This window comes from Pongo pygmaeus, chromosome 17 (assembly GCF_028885625.2).
Source record: "Pongo pygmaeus isolate AG05252 chromosome 17, NHGRI_mPonPyg2-v2.0_pri, whole genome shotgun sequence".
Lineage (NCBI taxonomy): Eukaryota > Metazoa > Chordata > Mammalia > Primates > Hominidae > Pongo > Pongo pygmaeus.
Window position 1 is genome coordinate 63,764,831 of NC_072390.2, and position 19,268 is coordinate 63,784,098.

At 51.9% G+C, this 19,268-nt stretch overlaps 1 protein-coding gene across 2 annotated transcripts in view; it reads right to left on the minus strand.

Moving 5' to 3' along the window:
• The window catches only part of SMAD7 (SMAD family member 7), a 30,530-nt gene extending 11,527 nt beyond the window's left edge, over positions 1–19,003 (minus strand). Inside the window, exons 1-3 of one of the 2 annotated variants that reach the window (XM_054461197.2) lie at positions 18,391–19,003; positions 16,982–17,035; positions 11,083–11,154 (exon numbers count right to left, since the gene is read on the minus strand). In XM_054461197.2, the coding sequence (XP_054317172.1) occupies positions 11,083–11,154; positions 16,982–17,035; positions 18,391–19,003 (739 nt within the window). Of the gene's footprint in view, positions 1–11,082; positions 11,158–16,981; positions 17,036–18,390 lie in introns of both variants that reach the window. The other variant, XM_054461196.2, reaches the window with a different exon arrangement.
• Positions 19,004–19,268: the final 265 nt, after the last annotated feature.

A 19,268-nucleotide genomic window follows, 5' to 3' on the forward strand; every position in this document is an offset into this window, starting at 1 on the left:
CCCCCATAACTAGTCCTCATAAGCATAGATTTCCTGAATTGGGGATTCCATGGGTGGGACTGGGCTTCAGCAAAGATATCGGCCCCCTGCAGATGTATACCAATTGTGGTATAGCATGCATTTTTCTGAACAGAGTCCTCAGCTTTCACCCATACTTGGAAGAGTTTGCGAGCCAAGAGACAGAAAGAACTACAACCTTTTTATTTTAAAATGGAAGCAGTCTTTGGCTTCCATAGGGATATCTCATCAATAGGGGGGTCATTCCCACACCCCTCAAATCCAAGAGACAAAGATCACAGATCACCGAAGGGACCTGGCAGCCAAGCCCAAGCCCTTATTTTGCAGATGAGAAAACTGAGGCCCAGAACACAGAAATGGCTCCTGCAAGGCCATGTGGCCAGCCAGGGGCTGAGACACTCGGCCTCAACCCAGGAGAGCAGGTCAGCCTCTAGTGACAGGAAAGTGGAGGATGCTGGCCCCGCCATTGTAATTCTCTCCCAGCTCCCTCCTGGGACTAGGGCATCCTGGACACCCTGGGGGGAAGGGGGGAGCTTCTGAGTTTTTGCAGGCCCCACGATCCTGGGCTTTTCCCCAGGAAACAGCCCCCCAGCAGGGTTTTGACTGTGCCCCCACTGAGCAGGAGATGGGGCCCATCTATTTGTAAGAACGGTATGGTGCACTCAGATCACACTGAGAACTAACTTTTTAATTTTCCCTCTTGGTTACTGATTCATGAGGGGGTGGGGCAGGGCTGGCTCAGAGGCTGCAGTGGGGCTGCCAAGGTCCCCAGGCCCAGCTCTTGATGATCCTCACTTAGCCTGCAGGGGAAGGAGACACTTAACAGCTTCATGAGGTGACTGGAAGGTGGGACAGGGGACAGGGACAATCATTTAACCTCCGAGTGAGCCACCCCAGAAAATGCAGACAGCTAATCTGCTAACGGCACAGTCATATCTTGGCGTCTTATTGTTTTTGTTCCTGTTGAGTGACAGTCGCAGATCAAAACATAAGAAAGCAATACTGAAATGAGCACACAGTCACTGGCCTGGTTATCTGAGTTGTCTTCTGGCTGAAAGAAAGTCCCAACTTTGCAAGATGAAATTGGAGTTGAGACCAGATCTTCCCTTTCTGCTCGGATCAAACCCCCCAGCTAAAGCAGCTCTCCCCGCCTTTTCTTCCTGGTGGGGCTTCATGGAGGAGCAAGAAGAGTAATTCAATTAGTGAACTCCACAGAGCTTGGAAGCCATCGGTTGGCCCCGGGGGAACAGACAGGGAAGGATGAACGTGAAAATGAAACACCCTGGTAACTGCATCTTAGATTATTTCATCCAAACCCAAACCCAGACAGGCCAGGGCCTCACACACAGGGCTGACACCTCAGAAACGGGCTTAACCCTCAGATTTAAAATTAAAAAGCAAGAGTTTCTTTCATCCCCCAGATGGTCTTCATGAGAATCAAGTCCTCTGGAGTTACAAAGGGAAAGTCACTGCTGGGCTTTGAAAACATCCCACTTCTCCTCTGGCTGTCAAGACATTAGATACTGTCTTTCCAGATGTTTCCCCACCCCTTGGCTGTGGTCCACTGAGGAGCCTGGCGCTAGGCTGGTCACTTCCACTCTGTGCTGTGCCCCAGGTACTACCAGGGTCTGGAGGGTGGATTATAACCACAGCTCCTGTTCTTCCTGCTGTCATCTTACAATCAGCAAGAAGCGGGGTGGGGAGGCGGGCTGGAACCAAAACCCAGGACCTACCTCTGTTTATCCACAAGCTTTGCTTTATCTCAATTCTCAACAGACCACACGACCAAAGCAGAAGCAGAAGTGGATGACTCAAGAGCTTGGCCCACCCCAGGGGGCCCACCCTGCCCCTCCCCCACCTACGGCCTGGCTTCATGGAGGGACCAGGCTCCTCTGTCCTACAGAAGCTGCCCCTGCTTGCCTCCAGGTGGAGGCAACTCCTAGTCAATCCCCCCTCCCCCCGGCTCCATCCCCATGGATTCAGCATCACCTTCGGACAAGCCATTCCATCTGCCAATTCTTAATTCTATCTCAGCCCAGGAACTGGTCCTCTGCACAGCACACAGCCTGGCACATAATAGGTGTCAATACATATTTGCTCCATAAACGAATCACAGGGACACACTGGCTTCTTCCAAAGCAGCGGGCCCACCTAGCTTCACACCCGGCAGAGGGAGGCACATGTGAACCCACCTGAGAGGGCAGCACACCTTCCAAGCAGGGAGTCAGCCAGAAGGACCAAGTCCCTCTCCCGGACTCCCCACGGAGGACGCAAGAGAGAAGCCCTGTTCTGCGCTAGGTCACACTCAGCTGCCACGGCACATGCCACTGAGAGGTGTTTCCAATGCAGGCGCCGGCCCGCCAACCTCTGTGGGCACACCACCTGCCCACAGCATTGTGCTTTGGCGTCCTGCTCTGTTTGGACAAGTTACCCTCACCAAGTGTTCAACAATGCTTTTACACACCCCAGGGCCCTTGTTGTGTTATGAAAACAAAACAAAGCACGCTAAGGAAAAAGCTGGGAGGGTGGGGGTGAGCGTGAGTGGAGAGCGGGCCAGCCACACACCCAGGTCTCTTTCTTTCTGGTCTCTATCCTAAAGATGGCTCCTTGGCAGCACGGGCCGGGGCACTGTCCCATGCCCTGTGTCATTAGAACAATGACATCAACAAAGAGGGGATTTAGAAACCCAGAGACGAATAAATGGAACTGGACCTTATCTACACCACTGTAGGGCTGTGGCAAGCCCCCTCTCTGGGAGATGCTTCTAGGTGAACCATATCACTCCTTCCTCCAAAGCACAGCACCGTTACTGGACACAGCTGTACCAGGGGCGCTCCGAGACCCATTTCCCCTCCACTCCTCACTAGCACCCTAGAAATAGTCTCAGGAAAGTTACAGAACTCCTGCAGGATGAGGGGGACACGGCGGCTTGAAAATACAAAAGCAGCCCTGAGTTCCCAGCGGCTAAGTGCCAGGCGCCTCTGTTAGGGGAAGGCAGTACCGGGGTTGGGTAAAAAGGCTAAAGGCGTGAGTAAATTCTTACATACCCCCCCATCAAAAAAAAAAATACAATCTTTTTTTTGCAAGTTAAAACTGAGCTAATGACACTGGGTGGGGCTCAGTGTTGAGGACTCCGCAGCCAAACCAAAATTAGCTTTCAGCCAAGAGCTGCTTGGCCTTACCATTTGGGGAAGGAAGCTGAAAAAGTCATGAAAGATTCTTTAGTAAAATGGGAAATAAGGCGGCAGTTAACATTTCAACTGAAGGTGACCCTTCTGGTAAAATATTTTTTTAAATAATAAAAATAACATAAAGTTCTCAAACAGCCTCTTTCTTAAAGAAAATGGCCTACACGTTCTCGTGGGAGTGGAAGGGAAGAAAAAAACACACAAAACAGAAAACAGGCTAGCCGTTTCTCAGCCACTACCTTTCACGAACCACTTTTTTCTGGAGTTATTCTCAAAAAAAAAGATGATGCAATTTCCTGTCTTGTCCCAATATTTCCTGTTAACTTACAAGGTGAAAGTTATCACCCTGTTTTAAATAACTGTCCTCAACACCGCTAAAAGTCCCTTTTCCCAGCCCGTGCCCATCCCTATCAAAAAATGTCCCCATCTTAGGGTATAAATATGATCATTGTCTACACCTTTTAAGAGTTGGCTTCATAAGAAGCCTGGTTCTCTCTCTAGCAGATACTGAATCCACAGGGGCACCTTCCACGGGAGTGGGGTTAATAGCCCAGATCTCCAAGGTGAACCCACAGAGAGAAACAGAGAGGCTGGGGGGCAGCCGAGTCCCCCAAGTGAGCCAACAGGTTTAGGTAGAGTGGCCGGGATCAGGTGAGTGTTGCTTTCTTGGTGTGTTAACCACTAAATTGAGAACTGTGCCTCAGCAGTTAATAATATCTTCCTGCTGAAAATAGCCCAGAGAGGAAGCCTCTGTGTGACAGTAGGCAGGCAGCCAGCCTTGGGGCTAGCCATTCAATACTGAGCGAGAGGTGGTAGGGCCAGTGGTGACCTCCCGGCGGCTGTGCTTACAGTATCCTTTCACGAGGCTCCCGCAAAGGGAGGGCGCCCGGACCAGTCACCTGCGGCCTCTGCAGCCCTAGAACTTGGGCAAGGACATCACAGGGACTGGGGTCTCCAGCGGCCCAAGAAGGGTCTGGATCACCAGTTTTCGGACCCAACCCTGGCACCACCCTGGTTCACAGTCACTGGGCTGGGCAGGCCAGGGGGACCCCACAGAGTGAGAACAAGCATATTCACTTCCCCCGGCAGGGAAGTCAGGCCGGGAATCAAACCAGAGGGAACTTTCCTGTCTCTCATTTCTGGAACCCACGAAGAAAAAAGGAAGGTCGAAGGATCAGCACAGATGTGTCTGCTTGCTCAGGTAACACACAGCAGAAGGCCAGGCGTGGTGGCTCACGCCTATAATCCCAGCACTTTGGGAGGCTAAGTCAGGAGGATCACTTGAGGTTAGGAGTTCGAGACCAGTCTGGCCAACACGGTGAAACGCCCTTTCTACTAGAAAAAAATTAACCAGGCATAGTGTGGCATGCCTGTCATCCCAGCTGCTGGGGATACTGAGGCATGAGAATGGCTTGAACCCAGGAGATGGAGGTTGTAGTGAGCTGAGATCACGCCACTGCCCTCCAGCCGGGGTGACAGAGTGAGACTCCATCTCAAAACACACACACACACACACACACACACACCAGAGATCCCAGGCAGGCTACCAGCCTTGCTCCCTGGTCCATCAATGTACTTCCCATGTGACCTCAGGGCTGCCACCAAAACAAGTGTCTACCATCATCAGGTCCCAGGCAACTAACAGAAGTCTCTCCGATTTTACTCTCCACAATCACTGTTCCTTATAGATTATCCAAATATCTACATGTATTTAAAACCTACCGCTGGCCATTTTTTTTGTCAAATTTGTGGTAAAATACACATAACCTAAAATGTGCCACCAAAGGCACTGAATACATTCAGAGAACTGTGCAACCACCACCACTCTACAGTTCCAGAACATTTTCATCGTCCCAAAAGGAAACCCGGTCCCATGGGTTCCTTTTACAATCCCATTCACGACAGCAAAGCAAAACAGTGGACCATGTGTAGTTAATAATAGTTTTCTCTCAAATGTTTCTACAAGCAAGCAAAAAAGCTATCTGGGAAGCTGAATCCCGAGGGATTTTAGTGTGCAAGCAAGTCTAGGAACCAGCACTTTACACCTTTTTTTCTTCTGCCAGGTGAAGACAACTGCTTTGAGGGTGCTGCTCCAAGTTCAAGGCCTGGACCAAAGGGAATAAAGACCAGCCTGGCCATCATAATTCTGCAAGGAATTATGGCACAGTAACAACAATAATAAAGGAGCAAAGAGGCCAGGCACAGTGGCTCATGCCTGGAATCCCAGCACTTTGGGAGGCCAAGGCGGGCGGATCACCTGAGGTCAGGAGTTCGAGACCAGCCTGACCAATATGGCAAAACCCTCTCTCTACAAAAAAATACAAAAATTAGCCGGGCATGGTGGCGCACGCCTGCAATCCAACTACTCAGAGGCTGAGGCAGGAGAGTCCCTTGAACCCAGGAGGCAGAGGTTGCAGTGACTCGAGATCCCGCCATTGCACTCCAGCCTGGGCGACAGAGCAAAACTCCATCTCGAATTAAAAAAAAAAAAAAAAAAAAAAAAAAAAAAAATTAAAAAATTAAAAAATTTTAAAAAGAAGCAAAGGAAGCCAAACTTGATCATGAATTCTTCGGCATTTCCTCCCTTTTCACTGCTCCACTGGCTCTGAGCTTGCCACAGAGGTCCCATAGGTGTACAAGTCTACGCAGCTACAGTCAGGCTTTGCTAAGGGGTGTGTGTGTGTGTGTGTGTGTGTGTGTGTGTGTGTGTGTGTGTGTGTGTGTGTGTGTGTGTGTGTGTGTGTGTGTGTGTGTGTGTGTGTAGGAAGTGAGGGGCAATCAGCGTGCTAGAGTGACACCAAAAGTGACACCACCCAAAGCCTGGCCTTCACCTGGCCCCTCCCCCTTTGCTGGCCCAGTTCTGCCTGGGGACAGGATGTGTGAGGCGGCAGCAGACCATCTTGTCTGGCCGGCAGAGCAGCCCAAATTTGCTCCAGAGATTTTAAATGCTGTCAGCCTGTATTTAACCCCTGCTGGACTGCCTCATTGTTTCCAGGACAAAAGGGGTTTTATCAGTAAGCCCTTCTCCAGGGGGAAGTGCATGACCCGGGGCACTGCAGAAGAGGCGGGGTCCAGGACTGGTCTTCACCAGGGTGTGGGTGTGCACCAGGTGAGCCTGCCCTAGCCCTGACTCATCCTGTTGGCAGGTGTTTAAGGAGACTGTCATTTCTCACAGTGGCCTTCAGGGTACTAAGGGGATGGGAAGGAAGGAGCCTGCTCATGGTCACAAGCACGTGTCCACCTGAGTCCCCCAAAGTCCATGCTCATGAGCACTTGGGTGAAAGGCCCACGTGCCTGTGAGCTCAACCTGTGCCCCCTGCCCTCACTCCACAATGGCATTAGAGACCTCAGTGAAACCATGAGCTGTTTTGTAGCCAGGCAGGGGGAGGTGACTTAATTTAAAAGCAGAGCAACAGGCGCCCAGGCCCAGGTTCCCAGTTCACGATCCCAATTCCAAGCCAGACAATGAATAATTGTTCACGTGCAGCTGATTAACTTTCCTTAAAACAGGATGGAGCAATGTTTCCTAAGCTGCTTGGTTTGAGCCCAAGTCAACTATGGACTGAGCCAGGGGTGCATTTTCAGATTATATAGGTATTTTTGAAGGCTCTCCTCTGAGACTATGACAGATGCCAGCAGGGATCAAAGAGAAGAAGAGAGAAACATTCTTGGATGCTGAATGGATACTGACTCAAAGACGCTCCCATCCCCCAGACTTGGGAACTAGTAGCCACATATGAATCTCAAGACCTTAGCAAAAGAGTTGGCCACCCTTGGGTTGGAGGCATCGTGCCGGGTCTCTCCAAAAAGCATGACTTTGCACAGCCAAGAGATGGGGTTTCCCAGGACACGTGCGCACTTCTGTCTCCACTGCCTCCTACCTCCCTCCTTGAGATCCATGGGAGCGCTCCTTTTGAAGTTTAAATAACTACAAGTGGTTGCTGGCTTCCAATCCCTACCCTAACTGGGCAGGTCCATATGGCTGAGGTCGAGCCAGCTCCAGATATTCATATATAAAGGAGGAGGCTAGAAGATGAGTCTGCAGCTGAATAACCTAGAACTCACAAGGGAGATGCTGCTCCCTCAACCCACTCAAACCAGGACAGCAGACAGGCAAAATGAAAGCCCCCAGACAGAAACTCCAGATGGAGGCTGCAAAGATGATAGCTTCTAACACATGCTCTGCATTCCCAGTGATCCCCGGAAAGCTCTGGGAGCAAATCCTTTCCATTTCCATGACGGAGCTGAGCCTAGAGGCTTCCCAGCTACATCAGACCTCTCCCAGGTGATCTTCCTGAGCCATGACACATCCATGTCCAAGCAGCAGCAAGGACCTGTTCCGGAGCTGCATGCCTTTCAAAAGACACCCATCCCAGAGAGTCAGGCAGACTGCCAAATCACAATGCAGAATCAATCCACAAACTCCACCCCACAAGTCCACAACCTCTTGGAGAGGCCACACGGACATCAACCCACCCCAGCGACAGGGACCCACCCTATCCCAGAGCCTGCCTGTGGGCATCCGCACACTCTCATGTGTTTGCGCACAGGATTGTCTATCTGTACGTCTGCGGCAACACCCACCCACCCACTCAACCACCCCCCCAACACACACACACACACACACACACACACACACATACACACATAAGCTTGCACCCAGCAATCCATCTGTCTCAGAGAGCCAGCTGTCAAAAATGAAAGTACAATCTCCTGGAAGCAAGTCACTGCCTTCTAAAAATGTCCCGTTTTCCCAGACCGAGGAAACTTGCAGGGGTGGGGTGTGTTTCACTGCAAGTCCCTAACGACCAGGCCTGTCGTCTACCCCCCCCCGCTACACCCCCCCAAAACAAAGCTGCAATGCTGGAATTCCAACCTGCAGCCAGCAGCCCCGCCCCCGGGCTCCTACCCGCCTACTCCCCTTCCTCCCGGGCAGTTTGCAAGGGCGCAGGAAAGGGAAGGGCCAGCCTTGGAGTCACCCCTGCATTTCAGGAGAGGACAGGCCTTTGAGCACACCCCACCCCCACCTCCAAGGCACCACATTTTCACATTCGGCTGTTTTTTCTTTCCCTTCTTCCCTTGCCAAGAGAATCAAGCCCTGGCTCCTGCTGCCGACCTTCCTCCCACCCTAAACTGAGCCCCATTCATTAAGCCCGCTCTCAGCCAGGGCAGGACAGGAAGGAAAACAGCACATAGGGCCTGTGAAAGAGGCTCAGAGAGGTTATTTCAAGGAGGAGGAGGGAGAAACTCCTCAGTTTTCACTGCTCCCCACCTTGCTGCCAGGCTCCCACCCCCCAACCTCAGTGTCTGCTATGCCCCTTCCCCCATCCAGCCCTGCCACATCCAGCCACTGGCCTCATCCTCAGCAAGGCAGACACACCCAGGCCACCCCCCATGGAACGATCAACTTCTTGAAAAGGAGGAGGTTTGGGCTTTCTCCATTTACAAAACTCTCTGCCCTGGACCGGGGCCAACAAAGTTCCCTTTTGGAAGGCATTCTCGCTACAAAGAGGACAGCCCTAGGTTTTCTCCGTGCCCATCACCTCCCCTCCAGATGCCCCCAAGCCAGTGACATCAACCCCCAAAACACTGTACCCTCCCCACCATGGCCCATTATGAATACACTGCACCAACTCTGAACGGAAAGAAGAAAGAGCTCAAACTTTGAAGGCTTCGGAATTAGTAAATCAAGAGCTGAAATTCAAAACAAATGCTCTTTCCATGTGGAGGGCCCCTTCTTTTCTCTCTGCAGTCTTCTGAAGCCACACTGCCCTTCAGAGAGTCACTGCTTCTTCCTGACAGCTCCTTATTAATATCTGTGTCTACAATTACCTGGGGGGGGGGGTAGGTGAGGGGAAGGAGTTAATGATGGTTTTACCGCCAGTTTCTTTCTAGGACTGGAAGAGCTTTGGGGAAAAAAAGCCCACCCATCGGCCAGGCACAGTGGCTCACACCTGTAATCTCAGCACTTGGGGAGGACGGGGTGGGTGGATCACCTGAGGTCAGGAGTTCGAGACCAGCCTGGCCAACATGGCGAAACCCCGTCTCTACTAAAAATACAAAAAATTAGCTGGCCACGGTGGTTGGTGCCTGTAATCCCAGCTACTTGGGAGGCTGAGGCAGGAGAATTGCTTGAACCTGGGAGGCGGAGGTTGCAGTGAGCCGAAATCGCGCCACTGCACTCCAGCCTGGTGACAGAGTGAGACTCTGTCAAAAAAGAAAAAAAAAAAAAAGCCTACCTATCTGAGGGCTTCACAGGTCACATGGCACGGGCGGGTGAGGAGGCGCTCAGGCTGGTATCTCAGCCTGGTGTCGTCATTTCCTCCGGCAGGGGAGACAGACAAGATGTTATCAATAAGACAAACCTTCCGAAAGGACCCTTTCAAAAGCTGCCACTTCCCTTGCTTATTTCATGTGGTTTGGAGGGGCCAGGGCTCCTCCCTGCACATTCAGGGTTTAAAAAATAAAACCATCTAACAACATCCTGAGCGTGTTATTCTGCTGAGACCCTTTCCTCTCATTGGCCTTCTTTCTTTCAAGAACTCTCTCAGCCTTAGAAAGCAGAAAAGATGCAGTTCACACACTGATGCCTTTTCTCCCTCCTCGACTCCTCTGTCCACTCCCACCGTACTGCCTGAAGCCCCCTCCCTTCTCTGGGTCCCTCTTTGTCCTGCTCAATTCTCATTAGAAGCTTTGAGTAAACAATACCCTCAGTCACGGATAACAGTCAGAGTATATATTGCATTGAAATGAAAACAAACAAGGGTCTCCCTAAAGACGTTCTCAGCAAGCTCAGTTCCTGGAGAGGAGAGCCCGGGAGGGAGCCGTCCGTCCGGGAATGAACTTTGCCTGAGCCAGCCATGGAGGAAACATCACCAAGTAGTCAGAGCAGGCACCCCGCAAAAAAGGGTGCCCCTCACACAAGACGATACACCACAACAGGGCACAGCTTCTATTCGAGCTGCTACCACGTGATCCTACAGGCAAGGAAATGCCAAATGCCCAAAACTCTGCTGGAATTTCTGGTTTTAAGGTTGTTTTCCCTCTTGCTTCAGCCAGTTCTTAGAAAATCTAGTGATGACATGGTGGGGATGGAAAAACAGGTAGAAATAGGATTTCTTCACAACAACATGAAATGCATCTCATGTACGTAGCCAGTGAGTTTCTCCAAGTACTGCCCTCTTTTCACATCCTCAGAAACAACAATGCTCTGGCTACCCCGTGCCTCTCAGCCAGCCCCGTGACCCCCCAACACTGGCATTCCAGGCCTTCACGCATACCTGTGAGCCCTGAGGAAAACCTGCCCCGCTATGGAACAATTATAGCTCCTACTGTCGGCAGTGCTCCCACCCTGGTGCTCCCAGCCCCAGACATGTGCTGCAAAATCCTGCAGCAAGCTGGGCTGGGAATCAGAACTTGGGAGGGAAGCCTCAGATCTACTCTGAAATCCCATCGTACGCTTGGGATCTGTCTTCAACAAGTTCCCTAAAGGTGGGTCCATTCCCTTTACATCCCCCATGCACAAAGAGCAAAAGCAAAAGAAGAGCTCAAATGCGTGAGTTAATGACACTAAAGTCACCAAGCTGAAGCCCCCCAAGACAGGAGCTGCTTAAAAATAACCAGGCAACACTTCACACACCAAAGCAGTCCCCAGCTCATCCACGGAACAGACCCAGTGTCCAGAGCGTAAAGGACTGCAGGATGAGGAGCTGAAGGGCACCACAATGTCACCACCGATGCATCCAACTTAAGGCATATGAAAATGAGAATGAAGTCCAGACCAGCTGGGGTGGCAGAAGGCCACCCCCATTCCTCCAGTCTTTAGCGATTTCAAAAAACGTTGGAACTGCCAGGAAAATAAGAGAAAGCATCTTACCTGAAAGCCCCCCAGGGGCCAGATAATTCGTTCCCCCTGTTTCAGCGGAGGAAGGCACAGCATCTGGACAGTCTGCTGTGGATTTGAAAAGGGGAGAGAAAGAAATAAATACACAAATAAAAACACCAAGATCCATCTTTAAGCACACTCTAAACAGCATGAAAGACAAACCACACATTCCAAAAGGCTGACTCGTGGCCTTGATGCTGATTATTAATGGTCTGCTCAGGCTTCACTGCCCATCGTAAGACAGACCACAGCACCTTGTCACCCGTCTGGGCTCCGGGCGGCCAGTTAATCATTACTCGAGTCAGGCTCAATGAGACTGGCTGGAATTTCTCTTGCATTACCAGTCCACCATTAAGGATACCAGGTGGTTCCCAAGGTCAAAGGAGGTTTGGGTTGGACTTTCTCAACCCTGGTTGCTCTGTCATCCCTCATCAAGGGCAGAAGCCTCCCTCCTTGGAGCCCATGTCCTCTCTGCTTTCATCCTTTTAAAGACAGGTTTCCCAGTTCTTGAAAATATTCTCAAGATTGATGTTGGGCTGCAGGGACTTCTTTCCCCTTTTTTAATTGAGGACTAACTTAAGTAGAGCAAAGTATACAAAATCCCAAGTAGACGCAATGAATGTTACTCATGTATACACCTGTGTAACCACCACCAGATCAAGACAGAGAACATTCTCAGCAAGGCTCCGAGCCGGAGGGGAAATGTTCTACCTCTCCCAGGCTAGTCCAAACCCCTCAGCTCTGGAAACCTTTCCAGGCAACCCCAGACCTGCTAAGGCTCTCTGCCCTCAGTTCCTATAAAACCTTTGGCACCCAACACTTGGAGTTTCCTCACTGATTTTTACCTTTAGATTGCATCTGCCCTTAACTAGACTTCTCTTCAACTTCTGTCACCCTCAGGTACTCAGTACAGTGACCTCACCGTTAATGAGGATAATGACAATTCCAGCTGAGAAACAGAGACTCCACAACCGCCCTCGAAGCAATTAAAGCAAAACCTAATGTCCATGAACCACAACTCATTAGTCCCATGAAACACAAATACGCAAGACCCTGTAAGCTTGTCATGCACCACTGGCAGCGCCAAACTCCCTGAAGTCCTAGGAGAGAGCCCGGCTAAGGAAAGGTGCTGCCCAGGTCCACAGCAAACACAACAGGTTGGATCGTGCAGACACCAGGCCTCCTACCCCAGGCCACCAGGACAACGTCCCTGTGGGTTTCCAGTTGGAACCACTTGGCCATGCTGGCAAATAGGAAAGCCAAAAAAAAAGAGCAGCCAGGGGCAAGTAGCCCATGGGAATCCTTTAGTGGCCTACACATAGCCCCAAACCATCTCTGGGTTTCTGCTGTCTGCCCCCCTTAATGCTAAGGTTCTCTCTCTAACTCAGGGTCACTCCCTCTCCCACATTCTCCAGGCTGGAAGGACAACTTTTCAAGAACTCTCCTAAGCGGGGGAGGGGCAGAAGTGGGGGCAGGCGTGGGGGTGAGGTGGCCGCGGTGGGTAGGGGAGAAAGAAGACTGTGTGTGTAATCTCATTTTATCAGGGTAAAGTCTAATTCCTAACAGGAATATACAGTTTTACAGGATACACTTAATCAAACAGAAAACAATAGAGGCAGGCAGGAAATGGAGTTACTTGTTAAATGGTGTATACCCTGCACTTTCTAAACCATTTTGATGGCCTTCATCATTTTCTAGAGATAGGCTTCTCAACCCTCTCCTCCACCCACTCCTCCCAGATGGAAGACACCCCCACATTAAACATGATGACTTATCCACAGCCACTGCCCCCCACCTTTGGCTGGCAGAATCCCAGGGGCAAGGTGTGTTTCAAAGGAAAAGCCAGGCATCTCAGAGCAGAGCTGGGACCACGTTCAGGGTGTCAGCCCATCTCAGATCAAAGGTAAGCCAGCTCCACACAGGCAACCACAAGCGTTTTTGTGAAATGGTGCTCTGCCCTTCTGCAGTGGCTTTGATCTCAGGAGGGATTTACAAACGTTAATTAAGCCTCCCTACCACCCCTGTGAAGAAGCAAAGTATACCTGTTCCACAGGCAGCCAGGTAAACTGAGGCGTCCCTGACTAGCTCAAAGGGCCACCCAGTGAGCTGGGCTATTCCCAAGAGTCCAGCCCTATCCCATGGCTCTCACTCCCCAGGCAGGCTATGGAGTCCCTACCCTCTTTCCTGGAGGTGGCCAGGCCATCCAGACTGGCCTCAAGGTTAAAGGAGCCATACCTCCATCTCTCACCCACAGAAAAGCTCCGCATAGACAGATCTCTGAAGTCAGGGTCTCACCTTAGGCCTGTGTCGCCTGTTCCCCAGAGCCCAGGCTGGCTGGCAGACAGAAGCTCTAGGCCACTCCTGACTCATGCAACACTAAGTATTATCAAGCACTCGGTAAGCACTAGGTTCTGCGGGAGAAAAAGACTCATTCCTTTCTCCGAGCAGCTCCAACAGAGTATTTGAAAACCCAACCCTGGGGAGCAGCCAAGGAGTGAACTATTGAGAATGAGTACAAGGTAAAGGAGCTAGGAGTCCCACGATAGTCTCAGCAACTGCGTTCCGAGCTTCCTAAGTACTGTTAAAGACAGAGGAGCCCCTACCCACCACTGTACCCCAAGGGTACCATCTCTGCCCCAGGTAGTTCACCCAACCCAGAACTCAAATGAATCCTGGTTATAAAAGAACACAGCACTGCCAGGTGCGGTGGCTCACGCCTGTAATCCCAGCACTTTGGGAGGCCAAGGCGGGCGGATCATACGAGGTCAGGAGATAGAGACCATCCTGGCTAACTCGGTGAAACCCCGTCTCTACTAAAAGTACAAAAATTAGCTGGGCGTGGTGGCGGGCACCTGTAGTCCCAGCTGATCGGGAGGCTGAGGCAGGAGAATGGCATGAACCTGGGAGGTGGAGCTTGCAGTGAGCCGAGATTGGGCCACTGCACTCCAGCCTGGGCGACAGAGCGAGACTCTGTCTCGAAAAAAAAGAGAACACAGCACTGTATCGGAATCCTCAAATTTCTAGGTAGGCACATCAACATGCCTGTAAAATGAATGAATGAACCAATGAATGAATGAATGAATGACCTAATCTCCTTCATCATGCTGATTTTAAAAGAGGCCTAGAAAAGTTAAGAGGGACCTCAGTTAAGAGGCAAACGCAGTGCCAGATCTCAGGTCAAGATGCCAGATTTCCGACCTGGATTTGGAGGCTGGATCTGCCAATGGATACTGGCCACCTGGGTCCCTCAAGAGCTCACCCAGCAATCTCCCAAGGCCAGCCATTCTTCAAACCTTTCAGACCATCAGATACAATGAAACACAGGAAGCACAGCCTACACAGCTATCCCCGAGATCCAGCTTTAAACAGCAAATTCTGACTTCTTGTGGGATGCAGAGGTGGGGGTGTCTTTCTGACTTCTGACAGCCACAAGTCACAACTGGCCTCCCCTAGGTTCAGTCATGTGAACACTCTTTCAAAGAAGGCTCTGCTGGTTGGACCACACAGTACCTAGGTGTCTAAAGTCCAGGCCTCCCAGAGGCTGAGTGGAGTGGCTTAAATTATAGCAAAATGGAGTTCCTAGCTTTGAGCCCTCTGTGTCTCCAAAGGCTGCAGGGTACCAGGCCCCAGCCCCATTCCCATCACCTTTTCCCAAGATGGAGACTTCACAGGATGTATTCCTTTAGTTATGCAACTGGTTAAGATTTTAACAGTTGTCCACTGTAAAACTTTGCGCCTGTTTCATCTAGTAACCCAAGACCAAAAATTCAACCTAGGACTTAGAAACTGAAGAATGTAAATGGTCCATGTAGATTCCCGGGCCAAACATTCTCCCATACGCAAAATGGGGATGAAGACCTGGGTCAGCGCCCATCTGTGGTCTGACCTCAATGCCCCCGGCCACAGCAGCTGGCAAAACCAGCCCCAGACCTGTGAGAGGGGGGTGTGCTCCAGCTCCAGACCTGGCCGTCCTCCAATGTGGCAGGACAATTCCCTTCATGGGGGCTTTGTCTATTACTGATGCTAAATTCTTACACAGCAGCGCCTTTTCTCATTTCTTTTTTTGTTCTATTTTCAACAAAACGTTTTGGGTGAGTAACCAGCTGTCTTAGTTTCCGATTGGCAGGTTAATCACTTCCTATTGGCTGATCTGGAGAACTTTTCTCCCCCTTGGAAATGGCACATTCCTGTCTTTGTGGCTTCTCTGTTTACACACATTTTGCTACCTAATGTCAACACTTGCTAATGAATAAATATATCACTCCACTCACCGAAAATGAGGCCCTGGCCTGGCAGAATGACTGCTTAAATCCTGAGAACAGATTTATCCCAGTGTCTCTGCAGGAAACCCAAGGGAACATGGCCTTTCTTTTCTATGGTTTTTGGAGGTTTCTGGGAACATTTACCCCTGCTGGTCTTTATCCCTGGGGCTAAGGTCACTGTTCTCTCTCTTTTAAGGAAAACCTCCAAATTTGAAGAATATGGAAGGACAAACAAAAACAGGTCAGAGGTGGCCCCTTGGAAAACTAACTTCATAAAAGAATTCTTGATTCTTTAAGCCAAAACCCAGTCAAGTTACAGTCTTTAGGAAAACAGAGCTTGGTAATTCCAGTTAACATTTGTTACAAATACAGAGAGCTGGCTATCTCCTCATTAATAACCATTTATCTGGTGTTTTGTAAATCGAAAGCAAAATATCACATGCTTTGCGGGCCACTTATTAGACCGGCACCAGGCAAGCAGGAACGCCTTCCCAACTTGAGGGAGCTGGTAGAGTCCCAGGAGGACTGGCTGCAGAGTATGGGCTTCGGTTACACGTTCATTAAAGTATTTAATTTATGACAACGCCCCAGCAAAACTTTTAATTAGTGGGGGGAAAGGCCCAACAGCCAAAACGCAGGAGGTGGATGGACTTGCAGAATTCCAGGAGCTAAATGGTGCCCAACCCTTCACTTTTCCTTCTCCCAGAACCTTGGCAAAATAAAAATGTCCTAAGTATTAATGTTTCTTCAGGCACCAGTATACGGGCACAAAAACCAAGGTTACATACAACCTGTACTTTTAGCAAACAGACCTATCTCCTACTGTAAGAGGGAGCTCCAGGAATTTGGGTTTGTCCTTGTTGTCGCCCCCAAGTTCATTTTGCTGATCCTGTCCCCAGCACTGTGATGTCCAGAGGATGGACCCCTGTGCTGCTGCCGGCCAGAAGTTGAATGCAGACAACCACAACAGGACTGGTGCCAGTCTCAAATGGGCTTCTGCCCTGGCTTCATGCCAGCCAGTGACAAAGCAGCAGACAGGCAGAGCTATGCTCCAAACTTCGATAGCCCCTATGGAGAATACTGAGAAAATCCCGGGAGAGGACTGACTTGCAGGTGACTGGAGCAGGGGGAACCTACCCCCCTTTTACTGGCTGTTGCCTATACTTCTGAAACGTTCTAGTGTCTACTCCAGACCAAAGTCTTCTTTGCACCTTTTTAAACTGTCTTCCCATCTATCAATCACCCTTTCCATTATTCCCACTGATGCTCCTGGCACTCACGAAGTCTCCGAGTTATCCCCATCAACCAGTCCTATTTGGTTCCCAAGACACTTCTTTCTGGACTAAAGCTTCCACGTGTTAAAGCTGAGCCCACCGGCTACACAGCGCAAATACATGAAAAGGGAACAAAACGTAAAGCATATCAAGGGAACGTCTTTGCAAAATCAGCAAACAAAAACCCAGCCACAACAGAAAAATTCACCAAACTTCCAACAGAGGAAACCTAGAACCAACATGAAGCAAGCCCAGCACCTCCCCAAGCCTTTGCCTACACACAAAAAGCCAGGTTCTACAGGCTCTATTTCTAACTTAAGATAATCAGGATATTTTTAAAAATCATCTACTCACCAGTTGGTTTGAGAAAATCCATCGGGTATCTGGAGTAAGGAGGTGGGGGAGACTCTGAAATTAAAAAAGCAAGAGAAAATAAAGGCCCAGCCATGAGAAGAGAGATAGAAACTTATGATAACAGAGGCATTCTTTTAGCCCAACTGTTTGTCTTAGCTGTGGGGGTTGGAGGCAGGGCCGCGAGGCGGTGATTGCCTTGATATTTAGCTGTCAGATAAACAAAAGAGGCCGCCTGGCGCCAGCCTCGGCGCTCCGCTCCTCCACGTCTGCGGCCACCGCCGCCGCGCTCGGCTGGCCCGGCTGGAAACCACCGGCTCGGCCGGAGCCGCGCACTTCACAGTTCACAGGGCGGGGGGCGACCATGCCCCCTCCCTGTCCTCGGACTCCAGACCCAGCTCCCAGCAACCTCGGCTCCCCGCCCCGGCCCGCCCCACAGGCGTGCAATTCACCTCCGCCCCCGCCGGTCCGCTCGGCACCCGCGCGGGGGACACGGGGCTCCCCATTCCCAGCACACTTGGGAGATGCATCCCAAGCGTGCTGGTGAACTTGGGGGATCTGCGGGCGCCCGGGGTGAACCCTCACATCACACTCTGTGTACAGAGACGTAAAGAAAAGGAAGGAATGGAGAAACCTGAGAGGATAAAAGGGAAGGAGTTTCAGGGTCTCAGCCGAGAAGCCCAGGCCCCAGCGCAGTAAGAGGCGACAACGTCACTGAGGCGCCGGAGCCCCACTAATCTACACACTTATCTGTGCGGAAGGAAGGAAAAAGTAGGGGACACCCAACTTCTCCTGCCTGTTTGTTCCTCTGCACCCTGGGGCTGGCAGAGTTGAAAGGAGACAGATACCCAGTTCGGCCTTCCATCCAACTCTCTTTGCCCCAAAACTCCAAAGGTGCGCGGCCACGACAGTATCTCGGCCACTGGTGTTCGACGTGATTCTCCGTATTTACTAAAGGAGTAAATACCGAGACCTTCCAGCCTTTATAGCACGCTTCTCCCAGCCTTCCTTGGCGGGCCTGGACCAAATCCAACTCGGCCACACACCTCAACGTCTTTCCGGGTGCGGGGAGGCGTGACCCCCCCACCTCCCTCTGCACCCCGTTGTTGATCCGGAAATGAAGGCGTCTAATTTTTAACCGCAGACTGTGCAGGAGCAGTGTCCATAGACCCCTTCGGGGCAACACTGGAGAAAACCTGGAAGGGAACCCCCAGGGAATGCCCTTTGAGTTTCCCCTTGTCCCTTCTCTACTTTCAGCCCCCAGTCTCTTCCCAGGAGGGTATGCGCTCTCTTCCCAGGAGGGTATGCACACTCCCCCTGGAGGGATGGCTGCACAAACGCACTGCCCTAGGGGCTTTTCTTCCAGCACTGGCGCGCCAGAAAATGTTGGGGGTAGGGGGACAATTTCTCACCTAGTTCGCAGAGTCGGCTAAGGTGATGGGGGTTGCAGCACACCAGCTCGGGGTTGATCTTCCCGTAAGATTCACAGCAACACAGCCTCTTGACTTCCGAGGAATGCCTGAGATCCGGCCACCTGAACACTTTGCACAGCAGGAGGGGGAGCGAGTAGGACGAGGGCGGCTGCGCAGGCTGCGCGCTGGCGGGCGCCCCCGGGCCCAGCCTGCAGTCCAGGCGGCCGGGCAGCAGGAGGCACGCGGTGCGCGTCCCGCCGCGGGACTCCACGGCCTGGAGCAGCAGCTCCAGCTGCCGCTCCTTCAGTTTCTTGAGCACCGAGTGCGTGAGCGCCTTCAGATCCGCCTCGGCGCCCCCGGCCGCGCCGGCGCCCGCGGCTGGCGCGTGGGGATGGTGGTGACCTTTGGCACCTCGCACCGCCTTGCCCAGGCAGCATCCAGCCCTGCCCGGGCCGCCGCCACCGGCCCCATGCGCTCGGCTGTCTGTCGCCCCTTCTCCCCGCAGCTCGCCTCCTCCTCCACCTCCCCCCGCTCCCTCCTCCTCGTCCTCGCCGCCGGGCGCACGGCTCCTCCAGAGACGCCGGACGAGCGCAGATCGTTTGGTCCTGAACATGCGGGGCGAGGAGGCGAGGAGAAAAGTCGTTTGCCGGCTAAGGAGCGAACATGACCTCCGCACACCATGAAGAAGTCGGGCGCCGAGTTGGGGCAGCAGGCGCAGGCGACAGCAGCAGCAGCAGGGGCCCGGGCAGGAGCGGCGGCGGCCCGAGGGGCGCTCCGTGGCATGCGCCAGTCTCCCGGAGGCCGGGGCGCGCGCGGGGGCCCGGGGGCGCCCGCCGGGGATCGGGGGCCTGCGCTTCGGCTGCCCCACCCCGCGCGGC